The sequence below is a fragment of the Copadichromis virginalis genome, linkage group LG9 (genome assembly GCF_057382275.1).
Source record: "Copadichromis virginalis isolate Kocher_CV1m ecotype Utaka linkage group LG9, C_Virginalis_male_GT1.1, whole genome shotgun sequence".
In the NCBI taxonomy this organism is placed as follows: domain Eukaryota; kingdom Metazoa; phylum Chordata; class Actinopteri; order Cichliformes; family Cichlidae; genus Copadichromis; species Copadichromis virginalis.
This window is the reverse complement of record NC_140626.1, coordinates 31,785,755-31,812,771: the sequence shown is the minus strand read 5'-3', so window position 1 is coordinate 31,812,771 and position 27,017 is coordinate 31,785,755. Positions and strand designations below refer to the sequence as shown.

The 27,017-nt window shown below is 45.2% G+C and overlaps 2 protein-coding genes and 1 long non-coding RNA gene across 3 annotated transcripts in view; all 3 read left to right on the top strand.

Moving 5' to 3' along the window:
- The first annotated feature begins 1,317 nt into the window (after positions 1 to 1,317).
- The window catches only part of LOC146702236 (uncharacterized), a 28,035-nt gene continuing 2,335 nt past the window's right edge, over positions 1,318 to 27,017 (top strand). Inside the window, exons 1-7 of the mRNA XM_085468917.1 lie at positions 1,318 to 1,487; positions 2,546 to 2,918; positions 7,117 to 7,219; positions 7,390 to 8,000; positions 8,085 to 9,407; positions 13,896 to 13,929; positions 22,354 to 22,425. Of these exons, the coding sequence (XP_085325043.1) occupies positions 7,205 to 7,219; positions 7,390 to 8,000; positions 8,085 to 9,407; positions 13,896 to 13,929; positions 22,354 to 22,425 (2,055 nt within the window). The 5' untranslated portion in view covers positions 1,318 to 1,487; positions 2,546 to 2,918; positions 7,117 to 7,204. The remainder of the gene's footprint in view (positions 1,488 to 2,545; positions 2,919 to 7,116; positions 7,220 to 7,389; positions 8,001 to 8,084; positions 9,408 to 13,895; positions 13,930 to 22,353; positions 22,426 to 27,017) is intronic.
- Positions 10,828 to 11,849, top strand: LOC146702238 (uncharacterized). The gene is made up of 2 exons (XR_014922331.1): positions 10,828 to 11,278; positions 11,515 to 11,849. It is a non-coding gene; the product is annotated as an uncharacterized LOC146702238 (long non-coding RNA).
- LOC146702237 (uncharacterized) lies at positions 22,436 to 27,009 on the top strand. Its single transcript, XM_085469028.1, has 2 exons — positions 22,436 to 23,281; positions 26,918 to 27,009. The coding sequence occupies exons 1-2, from the start codon at positions 22,807 to 22,809 to the stop codon at positions 27,007 to 27,009; spliced, it is 567 nt and encodes a 188-aa protein (XP_085325154.1). The 5' UTR covers positions 22,436 to 22,806.

Sequence of the window (27,017 nt, the reverse complement as noted above, 5' to 3'; positions counted from 1 at the left end):
AAGATTTTTGATATGAAAGGAAGGTTGGAGATTGGCCTATAATTAGCTAAGACTGCTGGATCTACAGATGGCTTTTTGAGTAAAGGTTTAACTACAGCCACCTTGAAGGCCTGTGGTACATAGAGGATTATTAGAGATAGTTTGATCATGTTGAGGCTGTCATTTTTAGCATCTACATCAGGGGTCAGCAACCCTAGGCACGCGTGCCACAGTTTGCACGTGAAGGGTTAAGTGTTGGCACAACCAATGCTGGAATGGCCATCGGGCATTTCCTCGGTGGCCCGGTAACTTTTTTTCCCCTCTGTACACAAATATTAAAATAAACAATAAAAACAATAGACATTATATACAATGTAAAAGATCAAATGTAAATAATGTAAAAAAAATTAAATAAAATATGTAGATCAACAAAAGGCTTGTTTGAACAGAAAAGATTTTAACTGTTTTTTAAAAGAATCCACAGAGTCAAGCAAACGTAATTGATGTGGTAAACTGTTCTACAGGCTTGGTGCAACTGACTGAAAGGCTGTCCCCTTTTGTCTTCAGTCGTGTACGGGGAACAACTAACAGACTCTGAGTCTGTGAGCGGAGATGACAAGCAGCAGTGTATTTTATAAGAAGCTTGGATAAATAATCTGGGGCCTGGCCATTTAGTGCTCTGTATGTTAAAACAAGAATTTTAAAGCAAATTCTAAACTGTATTGGGAGCCAATGTAAAGAATATAAGATGGGAGTGATGTGAACACGCTTGGTAGAGCGAGTTAGTTGTCTGGCTGCTTCGTTTTGTATTGCCTGGAGGCGACAGAGAGATGATTTATCCAAGCTAGTAAACAGGGAATTACAGTAATCTAAGTGTGATGACACAAATGCATGAATGAGTTTTTCCAGTTCAGCTGAGGAAACCACATGTCGCAGTTTAGAGATGTTTCTTAAATGATAGAAACAGGAACGACAAAAATATTTTACATGAGAGTCAAGGCCCAAAGAAGAGTCGAATATTACTCCAAGACTGTGAATATTTTACTTGACAGACTGTGTATAAAAGGCCCCAAGAAGAAGAAGAAAGTGTGTACATTATTGTACTTTATTGAGCCCCGTGGGGAAATTGCTCTCTGCATTTAACCCATTCACTCAGTGAAGCAGTGGGCAGCCATTGGGCGCCCGGGGAGCAGTGTGTAGGGACGGTACCTTGCTCAGGGGTACCTCAGGGTAGCTGTTAAGGGGAATCGAACCCCCGACCTTCTGATCATGGGGCAACCACTCTACCTACTGAGCTATCCCTGCCCAAAGTTCATATAATAGTTTTACTGGTGTTTATAAGTTTATATAAGTTCATGTAATGTTCCATCTTCTGTCAGTTTGGGCCAGCCCACCTTCTAGTGACATCATCCGGTTAGTAAGGTGGGCAGTTTAATGGCGGCTGAGCAGTGTTGGTCCGGAGGGGGTGCACTGATTCCTGGGGCATGTTAGGTGTGCGTAAATGACAAGTAAGTAGTGACCTGTGTCGTATTTTGCCTTTGTTGTGTCAGTACTGTAGTATGTTACCATTTAGGAGCTAATGTAGTCCATAGTTGGAGCGGTAGGCCACGCATGCAACGCGTGAGTTCACCCTCATTTCATATGCTAACTTATGTTGTTAGCTTGGCCCCGGTTTAGCTTGTTGACGCATGTACGGTCGCTCGTATGTCCATAATGTCATTCCTGTGTTATCAGACCTTCTCTATATGTTGTATGTGATGCTTGTGATTGTTTACTTTGAAGTAGCGGAGTTTGTAGCGAACAATTAGGTACGTGGATTAATAAAATAGCAAACGTAGTATAACCGGAAGTATGGCGTCCCGCTTGCCCTTCACAATAAGAGCATTATAGCGGAATATAATGGGGGACGCTTTTATTTTGTATAACTACCGGAAGTAGTTCACATGTACTGACGGTTGCTTAACCTCGCACTAATGCTATTTAGTTGCATAGTGTGAGCAGTTTGAAGTGTATTATATTTTTCTGATCTTTATATTTGATTATGTTAACTATGTTGTATTATGTTTATATTTGAGTATTTGACTTTTCCATTCTCTTTATTTATTGTTATTTCCCTTGTTTATTTCCTTTGTAGGAAACCACACACACACACACCCAGACACACACTTATGTACACCCGCTGTGTTACAGCCCCAGAAATTAAGCGGTGACAATAAAGTGCCTCAAACGGAACCTTAAGCTCTCTCCTTCTTTCGTGCTCTGGGCAATTTGGCCTTAAGTGGTGTTCTGGCCGACACACCGGGGTGACCGTAGTGCTCAAAGACTGAATCAGTGCCACAGCCGTGCCTATCTTTGATATCTCCACTACAGACTGTGCAGTGAGAATTCAGTCAAAGCATTTAACTGAGATGTGAAAAAACTAAGCTGAACTCTACATCTTGTTGTGGTCTCCTGTGGCTTTAGGTGCTGACATGCCTTCCATCTGTTCTCCTGCATTTTCATTTACAACCGTAAAATATCTCCACATGGTGCTCCTCTCTCTCTCTCTCTCTCTCTCTCTCTGCAGCCCAAATGCGTCTTCCGAGCGCATCTGAGTCACGTGACCGCACAGTAACAAATCCCAGCAGGGCAAGAAGAAGGGGGCGGAGCAAAGTGAGTCTGCCGCATAAGAAGCGGTGTTTTCACAGACAGAGCTGCTTTTTCATCCAAAGGGAGTAAAGTTCTAAATTTAGAGGAGAGGGACGAACTAAAGCATCGATCATAAACCACTACCACCGTTTGGATCGATATCTGCATCGATCTGCCCACCCTTGTCTCCTGGATCGTAGCCGAGATCAGCGTGAACCACGTGGGTCTCTGCTCCCTGATCTGTTTCCTGTGTTTGGAAAGAGTTGCAGCTTCATCGCGGAGTTTCTCTCGGTTTGTGGGCTCATCTAAAGGTAAGCACCGAGCTAACTTTACTGTGAGTTCAGTTCATGTTGAGTTTAGCTCCTGAATGAGGTCTTCTGCTGCTCTCCTCGGTGTCTGTTCACAGTTTATTGTGAACACGTTGAGAGAAGAGTGAGAGAGTGTTTGGAGAAAAACACCAGCTAACCATTAGCTCAGCATGCTGGGAGAAGTTGGAGCAGAAAAGTATTTTCATTGTCCCTGCAGCTGTTTTTCTGCCTGCACCAAACCTCTACAGCCTGATTTCTATTTGAAGTGATAACAGGAAATGGCGGCGCGGCAGTAGCACGCAGCGGCCACTCCGGAGCCAAAACTGGTGCTGCATTGTTTATTGTTTACGTTTTTGTGTGTAGCGTGCTTATTTTGCACTATGTATGGATAACGTCGCAACTGGTGTCGGTGTTCGTGCATACAACAGCCAGACACTTTTCAACCTAAATAACCTAGTTGACGACATCCAGGAGGGGCTGCGGGAAACGCTGCGTGAACTCGGCTTGCTCCGCGAACCAGGCCTCGAAGCCTCGGCGTTGCCTGATGCCGGCGGACGGAGGTGGAGACATCGGAAGCGTTGCGCGAGGAAGCGGAAGCGCGGCAAGCGGGCGGGAGTCTGTGCTAGGCTAAAAACAAACCCTTGCCGGCCGGCTCTACCGTCCATCATCTTATCCAACGTCTGCTCCCTGGATAACAAACTGGATTACATCCGACTCCAGCAGGCCACACAGCGTGAGATTAGAGACTGCTGTGTCTTTGTTTTCACGGAAACATGGCTCAGCGAAAGAGTACCGGACGCCGCTATTCAGCTAAACGGGCTGGCCTCGTTTCGCGCCGACAGAAATGCAGCTCTGTGCGGTAAGACTCGCGGTGGCGGCTTGTGTGTTTACATCAACGAGAAATGGTGCAAGAACTCTGTGCTAGTCTCTAGTTATTGCTCATCGCTGGTGGAGTTTGTGACTGTTAGATGCAGACCTTTTTACTTACCACGGGAATTCACCACTGTTTTCATTATCGGAGTGTACATTCCACCTAGCGCTAATGCTAAGGAAGCGCTATGGGAATTGTATACAAAGATCAGTGAACTGCAAAATACACACCCGGATGGACTGTTTATTGTTGCTGGGGACTTCAACCATGCAAATCTCAAGTCAGTGCTTCCTAGATTCCATCAGTATGTGGACTTTGCAACGAGGGGAGAAAACACGCTGGATCTTGTTTACACAAACATCCCCGGCGCATATCGGGCAGAGCCCCGCCCCCACCTCGGCTACTCAGACCACATCTCTGTTATGCTAATTCCAGCATACAGACCACTCGTCAGGCGATCAAAACCGGTTCTGAAGCAGGTGAAAACCTGGCCAGCAGGAGCCATCTCTGCTCTTCAGGACTGTTTTGAGAGCACTGACTGGAACATGTTTAGAGAGGCTGCAACTTACGGCGACTTCACTGACTTGGAGGAGTACACATCATCAGTGTCCAGCTATATCAACAAGTGCACCGATGACGTCACTGTCTCCAAGATCATCATCTCACGACCCAACCAGAAACCGTGGATTACTGCGGAAGTGCGTGCACTTCTAAGGACCCGAGACTCTGCCTTCAAAGAGGGAGATATGGTGGCGCTTAGAAGAGCGAGGGCTGAACTTTCTCGGGCCATCAGAGAGGCGAAGCGCGCACACGCCCAGAGAATCCACAACCACTTTAAGGACAGCGGCGACACACGACGCATGTGGCAGGGCTTACAAGCCATCGCTAACTACAGGACGACACCACCTGCCTGTGACAGTGACGGCTCCCTCCCAGATGTGCTTAACAACTTCTATGCTCGGTTCGACAGGCAGAACGACGTGGCGGCGAGGAAGACCACCCCTCCTCCGAACGACCAGGTCCTGTGTCTCACTACAGCTGAGGTGAGGAAAACTCTACGCAGAGTCAATCCACGTAAAGCTGCTGGACCAGACAACATCCCAGGCAGAGTGCTCAGAATGTGCTGATCAGCTGGCAAATGTTCTCACCGACATCTTCAACATCTCTCTGAGCAGTGCCGTTGTCCCCACGTGCTTCAAGGCCACCACCATCGTCCCCGTGCCCAAGAAGTCTTCTGTGTCCTGTCTCAATGACTACCGCCCTATCGCACTTACACCCACCATCATGAAGTGCTTCGAACGGCTCGTCATGAGACACATCAAGACCCTGCTGCCCCCCTCACTGGACCCAATGCAATTTGCATACCGCCATAACCGCTCAACGGACGACGCCATCTCCACTGCACTCCATCTTGCCCTGACACACTTGGACAAGAAGGACTCACACGTCCGAATGCTGTACATAGATTTCAGCTCAGCATTTAACACGATCATCCCCCAACAACTGATCGGAAAGCTGAGCCTGTTAGGCCTGAACACCTCCCTCTGCAACTGGATCCTGGACTTTCTGACCGGAAGGCCTCAGTCAGTACGGATCGGGAACTGCACCTCCAGCACCACCACACTGAGCACTGGGGCCCCACAAGGCTGTGTACTCAGTCCTCTGCTGTTCACACTGCTGACTCATGACTGTGTAGCAACACACAGTTCAAATCACATCATTAAGTTCGCTGATGACACGACCGTGGTGGGTCTCATTAGCAAGAACGACGAGTCAGCGTACAGAGAGGAAGTGCAGAGACTAACGGACTGGTGTAAGGACAACAACCTGTCTCTGAATGTTGACAAGACAAAAGAGATGGTTGTTGACTTTAGGAGGACACGAGGCGACCACTCACTGCTGAGCATCAACGGCTCCTCTGTGGAGATCGTTGACAGCACCAAATTCCTGGGTGTACACCTGGAGAAGGACCTCAGCTGGTCCCTCAACACCAGCTCCCTGCACAAGAAAGCCCAACAGCGTCTCTTCTTTCTGAGAAGACTGAGAAAGGCCCGGCTTCCACCACCGATCCTGACCACCTTCTATAGAGGAACTATTGAGAGCATCCTGAGCGGCTGCATCACTGTCTGGTTTGGGAGCTGTGCCATATCAGACCGCAAGACCCTACAGCGGATAGTGGGAACAGCAGAGAAGATCATCGGGGTCTCTCTACCCTCTATTGAGGACATCTACACCACACGCTGCATTCGCAAAGCCACCAGCATTGTGGCTGATCGGACACACCCCTCTCACACACTCTTTACACTCCTGCCATCTGGAAAAAGGTACCGAAGCATTCGGGCACACACATCCAGACTGTGCAACAGCTTTTTTCCACAAGCCATCCGTCTCCTCAGCAAAAAGGGACTGACTGATAAACAATAAAGTTGAACTTGGAACTTGGAGAGCGATCTGCTGCAGTATCAGGATCACAATAAACTTTATTGTCCAGCTGCTCTGGATGAACACATGACAGGAAGTGGTTTTCTTTTTTTTTAATTAGCAAAAGAAAAACACCAACTAATCATTGGCTCAGCACGCTGGGAGAAGTTGAGCATTTGCTGGCAGAAAGTTGGAGTAGAAAAGTCTTTTCACTGATAGAAGCTCATTGATCAATGGTCATGAGTACCTTTCACGAAGAGTTTGGGGAATGGCTGCAATCACATGGTCATGAGAATTTGCATATTAATGGTCAAGGAACTGACCTCCCAGCCCATTGTTCCTTCAGTGGTGCTAGTTTCAGTCATTATGTAGGTGGAGCTGGGGGCCTGAAGGAGTTGAAAGTGTGGGGTGGGGGAGTAACAGGTCTGTCCCTGTTTGTGGAAACCACAGGAGGAGCTGTTCAGGCTGTTGCTGGGTGTGAATTGTTGATGGAGTCTTTAAACTTGTAGTTGCTGTTTTCCAGACTGAAGCAGAGTCGTTAGCTGAAAACTGGTTTTAGAGCTTCATTCAGGACACCTTCTCAGGCTCTTACAGCCTTACCTGTATCATAACAAAGTGTATAAACCCCAATCCACCTTTAACATGGTCCTTCTCCCAAACCTTCAAATAGGACTTTCTGGCCCTGTCATAGTAAAGGGCTGCTTAGAATATTAGAGCCACTGTCACAAAGTTCTTCCTGAAGTATAAGTGAGTGAGAGAGTTTCCTCACTTTGCAGCACAACACGTCTCACAAGATTTCTACAAGCAATCAGAGTGAAATTTGTACTTTGTGTTGTCAGATGAACATATGAGACACTTTGACTCTTCAGTGCAGTGTGGAGCCTAACAAAGATCTGTTTTGTGTCCCAGCTGATCAGCAGGAGGAGAAGAGTCTGACGGAGCAGCAGAGGAACATTTTCAGCCATCTGGACTCAGCTGAGTCACTACAGAGGAAACAATGAGCTCAACACAGGTGTGTGTGTGTGTGTGTGTGTGTCCGTGTGTGCGTGTGTGTGTCCAAATGTGCTATAGATAATCTCTATAGCACACTTGGACCACCCATAAAGGGTTAATGGAGGGAGTTCAGTTTGTTCCACGACTGCATTTCACTCACTGCCTCTGTTTGTTTCTCTGTCACTGCAGGACCAACGTGGACCAAGAAGTAAGCGCTCTCAGGAGGCCGACAAACCTCACAGAAGAAAGGGAGAGAGAAAATACAGTTGTGACGAGTGTGGGAAGGATTTTACCGTTAAAGCTTCCCTAAAAATGCATCAGGTCATCCACACTGGAGAGAGACCGTTCAGCTGTGGAGACTGTGGAAAGTCGTTTACTGGGTCTCGAAGCTTAAAAAGACACCAACTCATCCACACTGGAGAGAGACCGTTCAGCTGTGGAGACTGTGGAAAGTCTTTTACCGGGTCTGGAACCTTTAAAAAACACCAACTCATCCACACTGGAGAGAGACCGTTCAGCTGTGATGAGTGCGGAAAGTCTTTTACCCAGTCTGGAACCTTAAAAAACCACCAACTCATCCACACTGGAGAGAGACCGTTCAGCTGTGGAGACTGTGGAAAGTCTTTTACCGAGTCTGGAACCTTTAAAAAACACCAACTCATCCACACTGGAGAGAGACCGTTCAGCTGTGATGAGTGCGGGAAGTCTTTTACCCAGTCTGGAAGCTTAAAAAACCACCAACTCATCCACACTGGAGAGAGACCGTTCAGCTGTGGAGACTGTGGAAAGTCTTTTACCGAGTCTGGAAACTTAAAAAGACACCAACTCATCCACACTGGAGAGAGACCGTTCAGCTGTGGAGACTGTGGAAAGTCTTTTACCAGGTCTGGAACCTTTAAAAAACACCAACTCATCCACACTGGAGAGAGACCGTTCAGCTGTGGAGACTGTGGAAAGTCTTTTACCGAGTCTGGAACCTTTAAAAAACACCAACTCATCCACACTGGAGAGAGACCGTTCAGCTGTGATGAGTGCGGGAAGTCTTTTACCCAGTCTGGAAGCTTAAAAAACCACCAACTCATCCACACTGGAGAGAGACCGTTCAGCTGTGGAGACTGTGGAAAGTCTTTTACCGAGTCTGGAAACTTAAAAAGACACCAACTCATCCACACTGGAGAGAGACCGTTCAGCTGTGGAGACTGTGGAAAGTCTTTTACCGAGTCTGGAACCTTTAAAAAACACCAACTCATCCACACTGGAGAGAGACCGTTCAGCTGTGATGAGTGCGGAAAGTCTTTTACCCAGTCTGGAAGCTTAAAAAACCACCAACTCATCCACACTGGAGAGAGACCGTTCAGCTGTGGAGACTGTGGAAAGTCTTTTACCGAGTCTGGAACCTTTAAAAAACACCAACTCATCCACACTGGAGAGAGACCGTTCAGCTGTGATGAGTGCGGGAAGTCTTTTACCCAGTCTGGAAGCTTAAAAAACCACCAACTCATCCACACTGGAGAGAGACCGTTCAGCTGTGGAGACTGTGGAAAGTCTTTTACCGAGTCTGGAAACTTAAAAAGACACCAACTCATCCACACTGGAGAGAGACCGTTCAGCTGTGGAGACTGTGGAAAGTCTTTTACCGAGTCTGGAACCTTTAAAAACCACCAACTCATCCACACTGGAGAGAGACCGTTCAGCTGTGGAGACTGTGGAAAGTCTTTTATCCACTCTGGACACTTAAAAACACACCAACTCATCCACACTGGAGAGAGACCGTTCAGCTGTGGAGACTGTGGAAAGTCGTTTACTCAGTCTGGAAGCTTAAAAACACACCAACTCATCCACAGTGGAGTTAAAGCGTACAGCTGTGATCAGTGTGGCAGAGCTTTTACTCAGAGTAGCAGCTTACAGAGTCATCTAGTTACCCACTCTGGGATTAAAGCATACAGCTGTGACGTTTGTGGAAAAACCTTCAGCCGGAAACAGCACCGAAATACACACCTACGCATTCACACCAGACATGATGTGTACAGCTGTGATCAGTGTGGTAAACTATGTTTAACAGGCACAAAGTTACAACGCCACATGTTTACCCACTCTGAGGAGAGACCTTATAAATGTGACTTGTGTGACAAGACTTTTAAATCTCCATATGACCTGAAAGCACACCAAAAGATCCACACAAGAAAGACTCTACAAGTGCAGTTACTGTGAGGTATGTATCTATATTTTTATCTTGTCAACCCAACTGTTTGAAACAACTTGTATTAGCATGTTAGCAATTTTACTGCATGGAAAAACACCTCTGAGTGATTATTCAGACTCTAATCACAGGTTTTTAGTGATAGTGTTTGAGAATTGTATTATTGTTATTGTAGCATTAAACTAGTATTAATTTAATGGTTTTACTCTTATCGTTTTTATAGCAATTTAAATTGAGCCGAGTGTGATAATGTAAACAGTAAAATGTAATTGGACTTTGGCAGAGATGCTCTTTATTTCAGGCAACGTTCAGGGTGAAAATGTTGAAGGACTGACTTACACTGTGTTTGTGTCTTTGTTTAGAAGCAGAGCGACACAGATGGATCCAGTTCTCAACCCTGTCATCGCTGTGGGAAAGACTTTTTTGCGACCTTTGCGGAAAAACTTTCAGTCATCAAAAGACCCTAAAAATACATCAACGTAGACACACTGGAGACAAACTGAACTACTGTAAAGAATGTGGGAGAGGCTTCACCACTTCAACGGACTTCAAACAATATGAATGAAAATGTGCCTCGTTACATTTTAAGCTTTCTAAACTGTTCTACTGTAGTGTTCATGTTGAGTGGTTAGCTTTGTTCCAGCAGTTGAATCAAAAATCTGTTTCCTGTTATGTTTTTAATGAATGCATCGATCCATGTTTTCTGCAGTTTTTTTTCAGCTTGTTTGTGATATGAGATCCTGCAACAGTTAAACCAAAATTTTACATGTTAAATAAAGAAATGGTTTACTGACAAAGAGTTTGAGCCGTGATGTCATTTCCTGTATATCAGAGCAACACCTGAAGTTACCAATGTTTAAAGTCATAGTCAAATTATGTGTCAGCATGACCTTGTGAAAACTGCTTGGCGCTGCTTCACTATGTTATCTGCTAACTGTTAGGGCGTAGAAGGACGAAACTCCCAGGATGACCAGTGCCAGGACCTTCCTGATGCAGAGAGTTGTGTGTGGGGGGGATAAAGGAGAAGCTGAGGCATCCCAAAGTTAAAGCTGGCATAACTGAAACTTAATGTTTGATGTGTGTTGTGGTTCTCTTGCGCGCAGTAATTAATAGCTTGAACACAGCAGAGCTTGATATAAAGACCTGGGTGACAACTGTACAATATAAAGCGCCTTGAGGCAACTTTTGTTGTGATTTGGCGCTATATAGATAAAAATTGAATTGACTTGGTTCTTTAGTAGGTCTAGAGGGGTTAAACTGCGTCCTCACATCTGCTTCATGAATATGAAGGGCTGTAGTGGGAGAAGGTGGTTTGAAATCCTCATAGGTGTGAAGTGAGGAGGGGGCTCCTGTGGGTGAAGTCTTTGATAGCATCGATGGCTCTGTTGTGGGGGGAGCGGGGAAGTTGGGGGGATGAGTGACTAAAGTGTCTCTATAGGGCTTCGGAGTTGACGTCACGCCGCAATGCATTGTGGGAGCGCAGCTCCATTTTCGGGGTCTACGATCCAAACACAAACACTGTATTGGAACGGCGACTACGACAAGAAACATGCTTAAAAGCAGCTCGAAAGAAAACGGACGGTATAGAGATCGATTGCGTCCAGAGGCGAAGCAGCAGTATTTGAAAAAAAAATAGAGTGCATCGCAAATCTGGACCCATACGACATACGGCAGTGGAGTAAAGACCCAGACGACTTACCGCCACTGTCCTACCCCGATATCTTCACCTATCTTGTTTGTGGAGTAAGTGCTTACACTGCGAACCAGTTTCGTAATTACAAGTCACTGGAGGCGCACATCCAATTTACAAATGGCTGGGTGCAAGATTTGGCTATTTTCAAGCCGCCAAAATCTGAGTACGTCGTCATTCATACCAAGGTAAGTCAGCTGGAGTGCATCGAGTGACATAGCCATTTTCCACCCCCCACCATAATTAATGTTAAATCTTTATCATTGAACTGTTAAAATATCGTTATCATATTATGTGCCCATAATTGTATAGTAGATGCAAATTAACACATTGATAATCGGGCAAATTATTAACGCCAATCAGTGTCCTCCCTGTCTCATTTCATTTATTGTCTTTACATCAACCTTGTCCTTGCATGTTACAGGTACTGCACTCCCAAAGATTGAATGAACCTGCATTACGACCATGGGTAATTGTAAGCACCACAGGGAAGGTCGAAACTGCACACTGCACCTGTATGGCCGGAGTTGCTGAGACCTGCACCCATGTCGCTGCACTTCTGTTTAAAGTGGAGGCAACAGTGAGGATACGTGGCACAAAGACAGTCACAGATGAACCAGCCTACTGGGTTTTGCCGGGGAACACAACCAAGATACAGCCAGAGGTTGGCCATAACATTGACTTTACATCTTCAGCAGCACAAAAAAAGACTCTTGATGAAAATATAAACGGACCGTCTGTGGTGAAAGGCAGAAGAAGCCGTCCTTCAAAAAGAAAGATTCCCTCTGCTACGTTTGAGGAGTTGTCACCAGTGTTAGACACACTTCAAAAACACAATAAAGCAGTGTGTTTGTCTGGATTGGAGAAATACTACACATCACACACTGTACAGTCATCCACATTACCACTGTCTCTGGCGTGTTTGCACAGCACAGGTGCACAGTCTCTTGGCCTTACCGAGCTACAACTGCACTGCGTAAAGTACATAAACACAGCTAAAGTAACTGAAGAACAGGAATCACATTTAAAGAAAGCTCAGGAGTTGTTTCAGAAGGTGTGCCTTCCTGAACTTGTAGGAAAACATTTCTCTAAGCGAAATGCAGCCCCGAGTGGTCACAACGTTTTTTCTTCTGGTGTCTAGTTTTTTGTCAGAAGTGCATTGAAATATGTATAACTTGATTTCAAACGTGCAGCACTTACCATGTACCAATTGTCAAAGTGTGAAATAAAGAGTGCAAAGCAGTTATTTGTTATCTTGCTTTTATTATAACGTAATTTTAGTGAAACAAAGAGTCCAAAGTGATGATAAACTTTCGCTTATAGTATACAGGTACAGAAATGGTTACATAACGCAATGTCAATGTGTTCATACAGTCACACATACAAAAAACTAAAAAGGTTTTCCTTTTTTAAACAATTATTAATTAACAAGTACAAGTCTCATGTGTGCCTGGTTTCACTACCACACTGGGGCACATGTTAACCAAAACACAACACACCCTCACAATTTTATCAAGGAAGGTAACGTCTTCACCCTCACATGGAAGAAGAGAACGGATGGGCATGGTAGTATGTAGCATTTTGAATTTGTTGCGCAAACTGCCAATTACTCGTTCAACATGGATTCTTAGGTGTGCAATGGCTCATGTATTTTCTATGTCCTTGGCATCTAGTTGACAGAAGCCCCTTGTAAATGCTGGGATCTTAAAGCTTAAATCCAACTTTGATTTAAGCTTTCTGTTCTCCTCCAGCAGCCGGTTTATTTCTGCTCTGCTCTGTACACAGTGCACACAATCATTTGTCAGTTGTTGATCTTCTGTCTGTTTCTCTCTGATATCAATGTTTTCTGCATCTGCACCCGTTACCTCTGCTTCTACTTGTCCAGCACAAATTTGTCCCTCAGCCAAAATAACAAGGTTGTTATGGTGTTGCTCTTCGGTGGTGTCCATCTCTGGCTGCTCTTCTGTGGTAACTTCTGCTGAGGCTTCACCTTCACACTCTGCTGCTCCATTGTCAAAGCCTGTCCAATAAAAAGAGTGCAAATACACAAGGGAACTTTTAAATGGTTTATACATTAAGGCCGTATGAATACTCAAAAATGTTTGTGTTAATTGACTAAGATCAACTTTTAAAATAAGAGACTGTGGCTGGGGGTGCGGTTGTCGTTTACCTCCAAATAGTACTTTATTTTGTGATAAGAACATATTTAGAACTTACCGGAATGAAAATGTCGTGAGCACACCAGCTGATATCTGGAGACGTAACAGAACTTGATATCAGCTCGTCTCACGGCTGCTATCCAGGCTAGACGCCTTCGTTTGGTAACATCCGATACATGAGCTCCTTCACGTTGCTTCCAGGTTGGGAAAGCATAAAAAGACAATCCAACCTTATTCCCGTGCCGGTCGTAAGATCGAACATTGCAGCCGAGCACACAGCAAGTACGAACCATGGCTATGCTATCGCTCCTAGCTTACACCCCCAAAATGGTGAATCGGGCCAAAATCCTTTCCACGCCCACCCCCGTGACATCATGCTCCGAAGCCCTATTGTTGGGGAAGTCTCTATTGACAGTAAAAGTCGTTGTGGGTGTTGGCCAACAGCAAGTCGTCAGTGGGGTGGGGCTGTGTGCTTCCTGAAGTGAAAATCTGGCATTTAAACATAAATAGGAAAAACTCGCTCACAGCTGACTAATGAACATTTGCATGCATGCTTAAGAACTGCATTGACCCCATTTCACCCAAGGTTTAAAATTCTGCCTGCAAATGTCAGAGGTGTACTCGTCTGTGTCCATATTTTCTCCAGCATACGGGGGATTCCCATCATAATGAGTCTTTTGGTAAGAGGTGATAAAGAACCTAATCAAAATTTTCCATCCAAATTCCCTCCATCTTTGTGAGGTAGTGCATTTCCATTGTTGTTTCCATATTTGAGTCCATTTATCCTGTGTTATGCACACTAGTAGTAGTAGTAGTAATAGTAATCCAGTCTAGAAGTAATAAATTAATTAACAGCATCACTCTGAGACAGAATATTTTGAGATGTTTAGAGATATTGCGCATATGAAATAAAGCAGCTCTACATATTTGTATAATGTCCTGGTCAAATATTACTCCAAGATTCTGACAGTGCTACTGGAGGCCACGGTAATTCCATCCAGAGCAAGTATCTGGTTAGATATTATATTTCTAGGAATTCTAGGGCCACGTACAATCAGCAGCAGAAAGTTAGACATCACCCAGGTCTTTATATCTTTAAAACATTTCAGCAATTTAATTAATTGGTGTGTGTTACCTGGTTTTATGGATAGACAAAGCTCAGTGTCATCTGCATAGCATCTACTGCAGGGGTCCAGTGTCCCTGCAGGTTTTAGATCGCACCCTGGGTCAACACACCTGTATCACATGATTAGCTCATTACCAGGCCTCTGGAAAACTTCGGCTGTGTCCCAATCAAGAGACCGCTCGCTTGAAGTACGCGCACTACATGTACTACGTACGGTGCGTACTATAAGTACGAGAAGTGCGGAAGTGAGAGGCTTGTGAAATGGGACGTTCTAGCCTTCGTCGCGCTGTTCAGGTTGCCTAGCAACCATGATACTAACCACGAGAAACGTTACATACAGCTTTGTTTGACAGAAATGAAGGCGGAAAAAAAAGTGTTTTGTTGGTCATTCGTTTTTGTCATGACATCACTCTGATTAGTTGAGTATCTGAGGCTGAGACCACGGGACTGTAAAACATGACTGTTGGGCTTCATTTCTGTGCTGAACTGTCATTTTAAGATTAGTTAGTAAATAACAATTAGCTAATGTTGGAGGGAGGGAGGGAGGGAGGGAGAGATCAGAGCCTTAAACAGGCTGACTTCTGCTAAATGGGTCAAACTGGGCAGAAAGTCTACAAACACATAACATCCTTATAGAATATGATGTAACACTATAGATCAACTTACCTCAGAATATATAAAGCATAAACAAGTACAGCAATATGATGCAACAAACACAGCAGTGTTACTGATCCAAAATACTCAAAGCTTCATAGAACTGAAACAAACATTTATTTTTAGCTCCATTCTGCTGCTGATACAGACTTTAGGTTTCTGAATATTACACTTGTTGCTGCCTTTCATAGTGTGTAACTTGAAGGCCCTGAGTACTTTCTCCCACACTGAAAACACTGGAATGATCACATTATTTGAACATTACCTAATTAGACTGATTCAGGACAGGACATGTTAAACTTTCCTAGCAGTCCTTCACAAACAGGGAACAGTCTGTCTATTCTCTCCATCTGTCAGCTGCTGCTGGCTCTTCCTCCTCCTCTTCCTCACACACTGCTGAGTTTGTCCTGGTGGATCATCAGGGGTGCAAAGCCTCACAGATGATGTGCAGCAGTGGGTCCCTCAGTCTGTCCTCACTCTGGACACTTGCAGTCGTCACACATGGAGATCAAATGTGTGATAAGCTGCAGGATTCAAACACAAGTGTAACTTATAAACACATGTTCATACTTTTATTCCACAATCAGAGAGAAAGAAACAGAGAGAGAGAGCAGGACAGACAGACAGGTGAGAGTCTCAGGTGTACACACTGCTACAAACAGGATTTAGTGTTTGTGTTATTACGAGTGCTAAACAAGAAGAGTTCCCAGATGGTACAGTGGACACATGTGTGACTGCTGTGATTAAAGCATCTTTTTTTCAGCTTAACGAGTGAACCGTCAGCTCGTTCAAACACACGTTAAAGTCTGTTTGGCTCGACACCACCGAACAGAGGCAGCAATATAACATAGCTAACATTAACAGTGCAGTGAATCCTGCTTGTGCCGTGATGTTCAGGACTGCAAACCGAGCAGCATCACTGACTTTCAGCCTGTTGTGTTTGTGGATATATGACTGACTTTAATTATCCACAAAATCATCACAATCTCTGTAAGATTAAAGTCCACTATTGAGCGGCGTATATTTTAAAGTAAAGGCTTTAAAACCAAGTAAATGCTGAAAGTACAAACATGACTAATGACACATAACTTTGCCGACATGTGGCCAACAGTAATGTTTTAATGTTCTTCATTATTCAACATTTGCACATAAATAAGTGATATATTATTCAGTACTTACTTTTATCAGTTTACTCCTTGGCCACTCCGCTTCTGCCGTCTGCCGCAAAATTATCCACACCGACTGCCGTGCTATGAATTGTGGGATATATTGGGCCACGAAGTCTACACCGCCACAGCCTTAAATTTCAGGGAAGTGAAGGACGCATTTGAGGGCGGCATTTCAAGCAGCCTTTGAATTGGGACAGCCTTCACTGTGATGTAATCGGCCTTAAAATGCGGCCTTTAAGGCTGCAGACCCTGAATTGGGATACAACCTCAGTGAGAGAGAAAGGTGACTGAGGAAGAAATACTCAATGCATTCTCCTTGGGCTCTCGCACTCTGGGGCCTCTGGATGTCTGGGGCCTGGATCTCCTCCATGCCTGCTTCATGCCCTGGGGGACAGGGTTATGGCTCTCTACAGCCTCTTGCAGACCATTACATGGGGAAACCATTTGAATACAAGCGCGCTGATCCACACAGGTGTGCACATGGGTGTTCACAGTTCGTAGACTTAAATTACACCTTTCTTGGCTGCTACGTCAAAGCACATTGTGCGCTGTCTGTCCTGCGTGCTGCACAACAACATTCAATATTTAGTGTTTACTGCTGTTTACACTTAGCTAGATTAATGTGATGCTAGAATAATGTGTTGTGTTTAGTATGTTGCTTTGGCTTTTTATTGCTTGTTTTCTATTCTTTTTCTCTCAACAGGTGATCCAGGAGATCTTTTTTCCCTTTCTCACTGTCCCTCTCCCCTTCTGTTTTTCTTTGCCTTCCTCTTTCTTTCTCCCTTTCCTATCCCTCACTCATGTCTGTCCCGTGTGTAAAATAAAATAAAATAAATAATAAAAACAAAAGTCGATCAAATGGACCAATACGGCAATGCCATGATGACCCATTTGGCAAAGTAAATCCATTGGGTATCCTTGTTGGTCTTCAGACAACAATTCTGACGGCTAAAGAACCAAATGGGACAGGCAAAAAAAAAGAAGAAAGGAATTCCCTGACAGATAGCAATGCTCAAAAAGGCATATAGTTCAATTCAATTCAATTCAATTCAATTTTATTTATATAGCGCCAAATCACAACAAAAGTCGCCTCAAGGTGCTTCAACAATCATATGACCCCCTATGAGCAGCACTTTGGCAACAGTGGGAAGGAAAAACTCCCTTTTAACAGGAAGAAACCTCCGGCAGAACCAGGCTCAGGGAGGGGCGGGGCCATCAGCTGCGACCGGTTGGGGTGAGAGACGGAAAACAGGATGAAAGACATGCTGTGGAAGAGAGACAGAGGTTAATAGCAGATATGATTCAATGCAGAGAGGTCTGTTAACACATAGTGAGTGAGAAAGGTGACTGGAAAGGAAAAACTCAATGCATCATGGGAATCCCCCGGCAGCCTACGTCTATTGCAGCACAACTAAGGGAGGATTCAGGGTCACCTGGTTCAGCCCTAACCATATGCTTTATCAAAAAGGAAAGTTTTAAGCCTAATCTTAAAAGTAGAGATAGTGTCTGTCCCCCGAATCCAAACTGGAAGCTGGTTCCATAGAAGAGGGGCCTGAAAACTGAAGGCTCTGCCTCCCATTCTACTTTTAAATACTCTAGGAACAACAAGTAGGCCTGCAGAGCGAGAGCGAAGTGCTCTAATAGGGTGATATGGTACTACAAGATCATTACTATATGATGGGGCCTGATTATTTAAGACCTTGTATGTGAGGAGCAGGATTTTGAATTCAATTCTGGATTTAACAGGAAGCCAATGAAGGGAAGCCAAAACAGGAGAAATCTGCTCTCCCTGTCAGGACTCTTGCTGCAGCATTTTGGATTAGCTGAAGGCTTTTCAGTGAGTTTTTTGGACATCCTGATAATAATGAATTACAGTCGTCCAGTCTGGAAGTAATAAATGCATGAACTAGTTTTTCAGCGTCACTCTGAGATAGGATATTTCTAATTTTAGAGATGTTGCGCAAATGGAAGAAAGCAGTCTTACATATTTGTTTAATAAGTGCGTTGAAGGACATGTCCTGGTAAAAAACGACTCCAAGGTTCCTCACAGCGTTACTGGAGGCCAAGGTAATGCCATCCAGAGTAAGAATCTGGTTAGATACCATATTTCTAAGATTTTCAGGGCCGAGTACAATAACCTCAGTTTTATCTGAATTAAGAAGCAGAAAGTTAGCGGCCATCCAGGTCTTTATGTCTTTAAGACATTCCTGCAGTTTAACTAATTGGTGTGTGTTATCTGGCTTCATGGACAGATAGAGCTGGGTGTCATCAGCATAGCAGTGAAAATGTATGCTATGTCTTCTAATGATGCTGCCTAAGGGAAGCATGTATAATGTAAACAGAATTGGTCCTAGCACTGAACCCTGTGGAACTCCATAATTAACCTCAGTGTGTGAAGAGGACTCTCCATTTACATGTACGAATTGGAGTCTATTAGATAGATATGATAGAAACCACTGCAGCACAGTACCTGTAATACCTACAGCATGTTCTAATCACTCTAATAGGATATTATGGTCGACAGTATCGAACGCTGCACTAAGGTCTAGCAGGACAAGCACAGAGATGAGTTCACTGTCAGAGGCCATAAGAAGATCATTTATAGCAGGGGTGCCCAATCCCGGTCCTCGAGAGCTACTATCCTGCAGCTTTTAGATGCATCCCTACTCCAACACAGCTGAATCAAATGGTTTGATCTCTTCAGCATGCCATCATGTTTGGCAAAGGCCTGATAACAAGCCATTCATTTGATTCAGGTGTGTGGGAACAAGGATGCATCTAAAAGCTGCAGGACGGTAGCTCTCGAGGACCAGGATTGGGCACCCCTGATTTATAGCCTTCACTAAAGCTGTTGAAACCTGACTGAAACTCTTCAAATAAGCCATTCTTCTGCAGATGATCTGTTAGCTGTTTGACAACTACTCTTTCAAGGATTTTTGATATGAAAGGAAGGTTGGAGATTGGCCTATAATTAGCTAAGACTGCTGGATCTACAGATGGCTTTTTGAGTAAAGATTTAACTACAGCCACCTTGAAGGCCTGTGGTACATAGCTGATTATTAGAGATAGTTTGATCATGTTGAGGCTGTCATTTTTAGCATCTACATCAGGGGTCAGCAACCCTAGGCACGCGTGCCACAGTTTGCACGCGAAGGGTTAAGTGTTGGCACAACCAATGCTGGACTGGCCATCGGGCATTTCCTCGGTGGCCCGGTGTCAGGAGTTTTCCTGTAATGCAACTCAGGTCAGAATAAATGACACTGAGACAGGTTTGCAGGTTTAACGTGCACACGGGTGAGAGTTCAAACGGAGACTCACACTCCGCAGCAGTTGCCACCCTTTATTTATACTCAAGCATGTTTGCGTCACAGACACATGAGTGGAAGAGATAACATACAAAGGTAGAGACTTCATCACATGCAGGAAGAGATAACATACAAAGGTAGAGACTTTGTCACAGACACATGAGTGGAAGAGATAACATACAACGATAGAGACTTCGTGCTGAGCTTGCACAGTGTAACTTCTCTAGTAAAAAGAGCAAACACATCTAGAGAACCTTAAATGAAATCTACTTCTATACATAAACATAATAAAATCTTTCAACACCCGGTAACTTTTTTTCCCCTCTGTACACAAATATTAAGATAAATAATAAAAACAATAGATATTATATACAATGTAAAAGATCAAATGTAAATAATGTAAAAAAATAAAATAAAATATGTAGATCAACAAAAGGCTTGTTTGAACAGAAAAGATTTTAACTGTTTTTTAAAAGAATCCACAGAGTCAAGCAAACGTAATTGATGTGGTAAACTGTTCTACAGGCTTGGTGCAACTGACTGAAAGGCTGTCCCCTTTTGTCTTCAGTCGTGTACGGGGAACAACTAACAGACTCTGAGTCTGTGAGCGGAGATGACAAGCAGCAGTGTATTTTATAAGAAGCTTGGATAAATAATCTGGGGCCTGGCCATTTAGTGCTCTGTATGTTAAAACAAGAATTTTAAAGCAAATTCTAAACTGTATTGGGAGCCAATGTAAAGAATATAAGATGGGAGTGATGTGAACACGCTTGGTAGAGCGAGTTAGTTGTCTGGCTGCTTCGTTTTGTATTGCCTGGAGGCGACAGAGAGATGATTTATCCAAGCTAGTAAACAGGGAATTACAGTAATCTAAGTGTGATGACACAAATGCATGAATGAGTTTTTCCAGTTCAGCTGAGGAAACCACATGTCGCAGTTTAGAGATGTTTCTTAAATGATAGAAACAGGAACGAGAAAAATATTTTACATGAGAGTCAAGGCCCAAAGAAGAGTCGAATATTACTCCAAGACTGTGAATATTTTACTTGACAGACTGTGTATAAAAGGCCCCAAGAAGAAGAAGAAAGTGTGTACATTATTGAGCCCCGTGGGGAAATTGCTCTCTGCATTTAACCCATTCACTCAGTGAAGCAGTGGGCAGCCATTGGGCGCCCGGGGAGCAGTGTGTAGGGACGGTACCTTGCTCAGGGGTACCTCAGGGTAGCTGTTAAGGGGAATCGAACCCCCGACCTTCCGATCATGGGGCAACCACTCTACCTACTGAGCTATCCCTGCCCAAAGTTCATATAATAGTTTTACTGGTGTTTATAAGTTTATATAAGTTCATGTAATGTTCCATCTTCTGTCAGTTTGGGCCAGCCCACCTTCTAGTGACATCATCCGGTTAGTAAGGTGGGCAGTTTAATGGCGGCTGAGCAGTGTTGGTCCGGAGGGGGTGCACTGATTCCTGGGGCATGTTAGGTGTGCGTAAATGACAAGTAAGTAGTGACCTGTGTCGTATTTTGCCTTTGTTGTGTCAGTACTGTAGTATGTTACCATTTAGGAGCTAATGTAGTCCATAGTTGGAGCGGTAGGCCACGCATGCAACGCGTGAGTTCACCCTCATTTCATATGCTAACTTATGTTGTTAGCTTGGCCCCGGTTTAGCTTGTTGACGCATGTACGGTCGCTCGTATGTCCATAATGTCATTCCTGTGTTATCAGACCTTCTCTATATGTTGTATGTGATGCTTGTGATTGTTTACTTTGAAGTAGCGGAGTTTGTAGCGAACAATTAGGTACGTGGATTAATAAAATAGCAAACGTAGTATAACCGGAAGTATGGCGTCCCGCTTGCCCTTCACAATAAGAGCATTATAGCGGAATATAATGGGGGACGCTTTTATTTTGTATAACTACCGGAAGTAGTTCACATGTACTGACGGTTGCTTAACCTCGCACTAATGCTATTTAGTTGCATAGTGTGAGCAGTTTGAAGTGTATTATATTTTTCTGATCTTTATATTTGATTATGTTAACTATGTTGTATTATGTTTATATTTGAGTATTTGACTTTTCCATTCTCTTTATTTATTGTTATTTCCCTTGTTTATTTCCTTTGTAGGAAACCACACACACACCCAGACACACACTTATGTACACCCGCTGTGTTACAGCCCCAGAAATTAAGCGGTGACAATAAAGTGCCTCAAACGGAACCTTAAGCTCTCTCCTTCTTTCGTGCTCTGGGCAATTTGGCTTTAAGTGGTGTTCTGGCCGACACACCGGGGTGACCGTAGTGCTCAAAGACTGAATCAGTGCCACAGCCGTGCCTATCTTTGATATCTCCACTACAGACTGTGCAGTGAGAATTCAGTCAAAGCATTTAACTGAGATGTGAAAAAACTAAGCTGAACTCTACATCTTGTTGTGGTCTCCTGTGGCTTTAGGTGCTGACATGCCTTCCATCTGTTCTCCTGCATTTTCATTTACAACCGTAAAATATCTCCACATGGTGCTCCTCTCTCTCTCTCTCTCTCTCTCTGCAGCCCAAATGCGTCTTCCGAGCGCATCTGAGTCACGTGACCGCACAGTAACAAATCCCAGCAGGGCAAAAAGAAGGGGGCGGAGCAAAGTGAGTCTGCCGCATAAGAAGCGGTGTTTTCACAGACAGAGCTGCTTTTTCATCCAAAGGGAGTAAAGTTCTAAATTTAGAGGAGAGGGACGAACTAAAGCATCGATCATAAACCACTACCACCGTTTGGATCGATATCTGCATCGATCTGCCCACCCTTGTCTCCTGGATCGTAGCCGAGATCAGCGTGAACCACGTGGGTCTCTGCTCCCTGATCTGTTTCCTGTGTTTGGAAAGAGTTGCAGCTTCATCGCGGAGTTTCTCTCGGTTTGTGGGCTCATCTAAAGGTAAGCACCGAGCTAACTTTACTGTGAGTTCAGTTCATGTTGAGTTTAGCTCCTGAATGAGGTCTTCTGCTGCTCTCCTCGGTGTCTGTTCACAGTTTATTGTGAACACGTTGAGAGAAGAGTGAGAGAGTGTTTGGAGAAAAACACCAACTAATCATTAGCTCAGCATGCTGGGAGAAGTTGGAGCAGAAAAGTCTTTTCATTGTCCCTGCAGCTGTTTTTCTGCCTGCACCAAACCTCTACAGCCTCATTTCTATTTGAAGCGATAACAGGAAATGGCGGCGCGGCAGTAGCACGCAGCGGCCACTCCGGAGCCAAAACTGGTGCTGCATTGTTTATTGTTTACGTTTTTGTGTGTAGCGTGCTTATTTTGCACTATGTATGGATAACGTCGCAACTGGTGTCGGTGTTCGTGCATACAACAGCCAGACACTTTTCAACCTAAATAACCTAGTTGACGACATCCAGGAGGGGCTGCGGGAAACGCTGCGTGAACTCGGCTTGCTCCGCGAACCAGGCCTCGAAGCCTCGGCGTTGCCTGATGCCGGCGGACGGAGGTGGAGACATCGGAAGCGTTGCGCGAGGAAGCGGAAGCGCGGCAAGCGGGCGGGAGTCTGTGCTAGGCTAAAAACAAACCCTAGCCGGCCAGCTCTACCGTCCATCATCTTATCCAACGTCTGCTCCCTGGATAACAAACTGGATTACATCCGACTCCAGCAGGCCACACAGCGTGAGATTAGAGACTGCTGTGTCTTTGTTTTCACGGAAACATGGCTCAGCGAAAGAGTACCGGACGCCGCTATTCAGCTAAACGGGCTGGCCTCGTTTCGCGCCGACAGAAATGCAGCTCTGTGCGGTAAGACTCGCGGTGGCGACTTGTGTGTTTACATCAACGAGAAATGGTGCAAGAACTCTGTGCTAGTCTCTAGTTATTGCTCATCGCTGGTGGAGTTTGTGACTGTTAGATGCAGACCTTTTTACTTACCACGGGAATTCACCACTGTTTTCATTATCGGAGTGTACATTCCACCTAGCGCTAATGCTAAGGAAGCGCTATGGGAATTGTATACAAAGATCAGTGAACTGCAAAATACACACCCGGATGGACTGTTTATTGTTGCTGGGGACTTCAACCATGCAAATCTCAAGTCAGTGCTTCCTAGATTCCATCAGTATGTGGACTTTGCAACGAGGGGAGAAAACACGCTGGATCTTGTTTACACAAACATCCCCGGCGCATATCGGGCAGAGCCCCGCCCCCACCTCGGCTACTCAGACCACATCTCTGTTATGCTAATTCCAGCATACAGACCACTCGTCAGGCGATCAAAACCGGTTCTGAAGCAGGTGAAAACCTGGCCAGCAGGAGCCATCTCTGCTCTTCAGGACTGTTTTGAGAGCACTGACTGGAACATGTTTAGAGAGGCTGCAACTTACGGCGACTTCACTGACTTGGAGGAGTACACATCATCAGTGTCCAGCTATATCAACAAGTGCACCGATGACGTCACTGTCTCCAAGATCATCATCTCACGACCCAACCAGAAACCGTGGATTACTGCGGAAGTGCGTGCACTTCTAAGGACCCGAGACTCTGCCTTCAAAGAGGGAGATAAGGTGGCGCTTAGAAGAGCGAGGGCTGAACTTTCTCGGGCCATCAGAGAGGCGAAGCGCGCACACGCCCAGAGAATCCACAACCACTTTAAGGACAGCGGCGACACACGACGCATGTGGCAGGGCTTACAAGCCATCGCTAACTACAGGACGACACCACCTGCCTGTGACAGTGACGGCTCCCTCCCAGATGTGCTTAACAACTTCTATGCTCGGTTCGACAGGCAGAACGACGTGGCGGCGAGGAAGACCACCCCTCCTCCGAACGACCAGGTCCTGTGTCTCACTACAGCTGAGGTGAGGAAAACTCTACGCAGAGTCAATCCACGTAAAGCTGCTGGACCAGACAACATCCCAGGCAGAGTGCTCAGAGAATGTGCTGATCAGCTGGCAAATGTTCTCACCGACATCTTCAACATCTCTCTGAGCAGTGCCGTTGTCCCCACGTGCTTCAAGGCCACCACCATCGTCCCCGTGCCCAAGAAGTCTTCTGTGTCCTGTCTCAATGACTACCGCCCTATCGCACTTACACCCACCATCATGAAGTGCTTCGAACGGCTCGTCATGAGACACATCAAGACCCTGCTGCCCCCCTCACTGGACCCAGTGCAATTTGCATACCGCCATAACCGCTCAACGGACGACGCCATCTCCACTGCACTCCATCTTGCCCTGACACACTTGGACAAGAAGGACTCACACGTCCGAATGCTGTACATAGATTTCAGCTCAGCATTTAACACGATCATCCCCCAACAACTGATCGGAAAGCTGAGCCTGTTAGGCCTGAACACCTCCCTCTGCAACTGGATCCTGGACTTTCTGACCGGAAGGCCTCAGTCAGTACGGATCGGGAACTGCACCTCCAGCACCACCACACTGAGCACTGGGGCCCCACAAGGCTGTGTGCTCAGTCCTCTGCTGTTCACACTGCTGACTCATGACTGTGTAGCAACACACAGTTCAAATCACATCATTAAATTCGCTGATGACACGACCGTGGTGGGTCTCATTAGCAAGAACGACGAGTCAGCGTACAGAGAGGAAGTGCAGAGACTAACGGACTGGTGTAAGGACAACAACCTGTCTCTGAATGTTGACAAGACAAAAGAGATGGTTGTTGACTTTAGGAGGACACGAGGCGACCACTCACCGCTGAGCATCAACGGCTCCTCTGTGGAGATCGTTGACAGCACCAAATTCCTGGGTGTACACCTGGAGAAGGACCTCGGCTGGTCCCTCAACACCAGCTCCCTGCACAAGAAAGCCCAACAGCGTCTCTTCTTTCTGAGAAGACTGAGAAAGGCCCGGCTTCCACCACCGATCCTGACCACCTTCTATAGAGGAACTATTGAGAGCATCCTGAGCGGCTGCATCACTGTCTGGTTTGGGAGCTGTGCCATATCAGACCGCAAGACCCTACAGCGGATAGTGGGAACAGCAGAGAGGATCATCGGGGTCTCTCTACCCTCTATTGAGGACATCTACACCACACGCTGCATTCGCAAAGCCACCAGCATTGTGGCTGATCGGACACACCCCTCTCACACACTCTTTACACTCCTGCCATCTGGAAAAAGGTACCGAAGCATTCGGGCACGCACATCCAGACTGTGCAACAGCTTTTTTCCACAAGCCATCCGTCTCCTCAGCAAAAAGGGACTGACTGATAAACACGCACACACACACATACACTAACATTATCACTCAGCTTAACTCAAATACCTCAAAACATTGAGACTGGACTGACTAACCAACACAAAGCGCAAACACACTGACCTACACCACCAAACCATCACACACACCAACCTGTAAATGCTCTTTTGCACAATATTATTACTAGATATATTATATATTATTATTTTTTTTTTTTTTTTTTTTGCACTAACTTGTCTTGTAGCACCTTGGTTCCTGGAGGAACGTTGTTTCGCCTCACTGTGTATTTTTAAACTGTATATGGTTGAAGTGACAATAAAGTTGAACTTGGAACTTGGAGAGCGATCTGCTGCAGTATCAGGATCACAATAAACTTTATTGTCCAGCTGCTGTGGATGAACACATGACAGGAAGTGGTTTTCTTGTTTTTTAATTAGCAAAAGAAAAACAACTAATCATTGGCTCAGCACGCTGGGAGAAGTTGAGCATTTGCTGGCAGAAAGTTGGAGTAGAAAAGTCTTTTCACTGATAGAAGCTCATTGATCAATGGTCATGAGTACCTTTCACGAAGAGTTTGGGGAATGGCTGCAATCACATGGTCATGAGAATTTGCATATTAATGGTCAAGGAACTGACCTCCCAGCCCATTGTTCCTTCAGTGGTGCTAGTTGCAGTCATTATGTAGGTGGAGCTGGGGGCCTGAAGGAGTTGAAAGTGTGGGGTGGGGGAGTAACAGGTCTGTCCCTGTTTGTGGAAACCACAGGAGGAGCTGTTCAGGCTGTTGCTGGGTGTGAATTGTTGATGGAGTCTTTAAACTTGTAGTTGCTGTTTTCCAGACTGAAGCAGAGTCGTTAGCTGAAAACTGGTTTTAGAGGTTCATTCAGGACACCTTCTCAGGCTCTTACAGCCTTACCTGTATCATAACAAAGTGTATAAACCCCAATCCACCTTTAACATGGTCCTTCTCCCAAACCTTCAAATAGGACTTTCTGGCCCTGTCATAGTAAAGGGCTGCTTAGAATATTAGAGCCAATGTCACAAAGTTCCTCCTGAAGTATAAGTGAGTGAGAGAGTTTCCTCACTTTGCAGCACAACACGTCTCACAAGATTTCTACAAGCAATCAGAGTGAAATTTGTACTTTGTGTTGTCAGATGAACATATGAGACACTTTGACTCTTCAGTGCAGTGTGGAGCCTAACAAAGATCTGTTTTGTGTCCCAGCTGATCAGCAGGAGGAGAAGAGTCTGACGGAGCAGCAGAGGAACATTTTCAGCCATCTGGACTCAGCTGAGTCACTACAGAGGAAACAATGAGCTCAACA

Bases quoted from the DNA above. Each gene is read 5' to 3' on its own strand.
- LOC146702237 (XM_085469028.1), top strand. From the start codon at position 22,807: ATGGATAACGTCGCAACTGGTGTCGGTGTTCGTGCATACAACAGCCAG. The intron at 23,282-26,917 runs GTAAGACTCGCG...TTTGTGTCCCAG, and splicing joins CAGAAATGCAGCTCTGTGCG to CTGATCAGCAGGAGGAGAAG.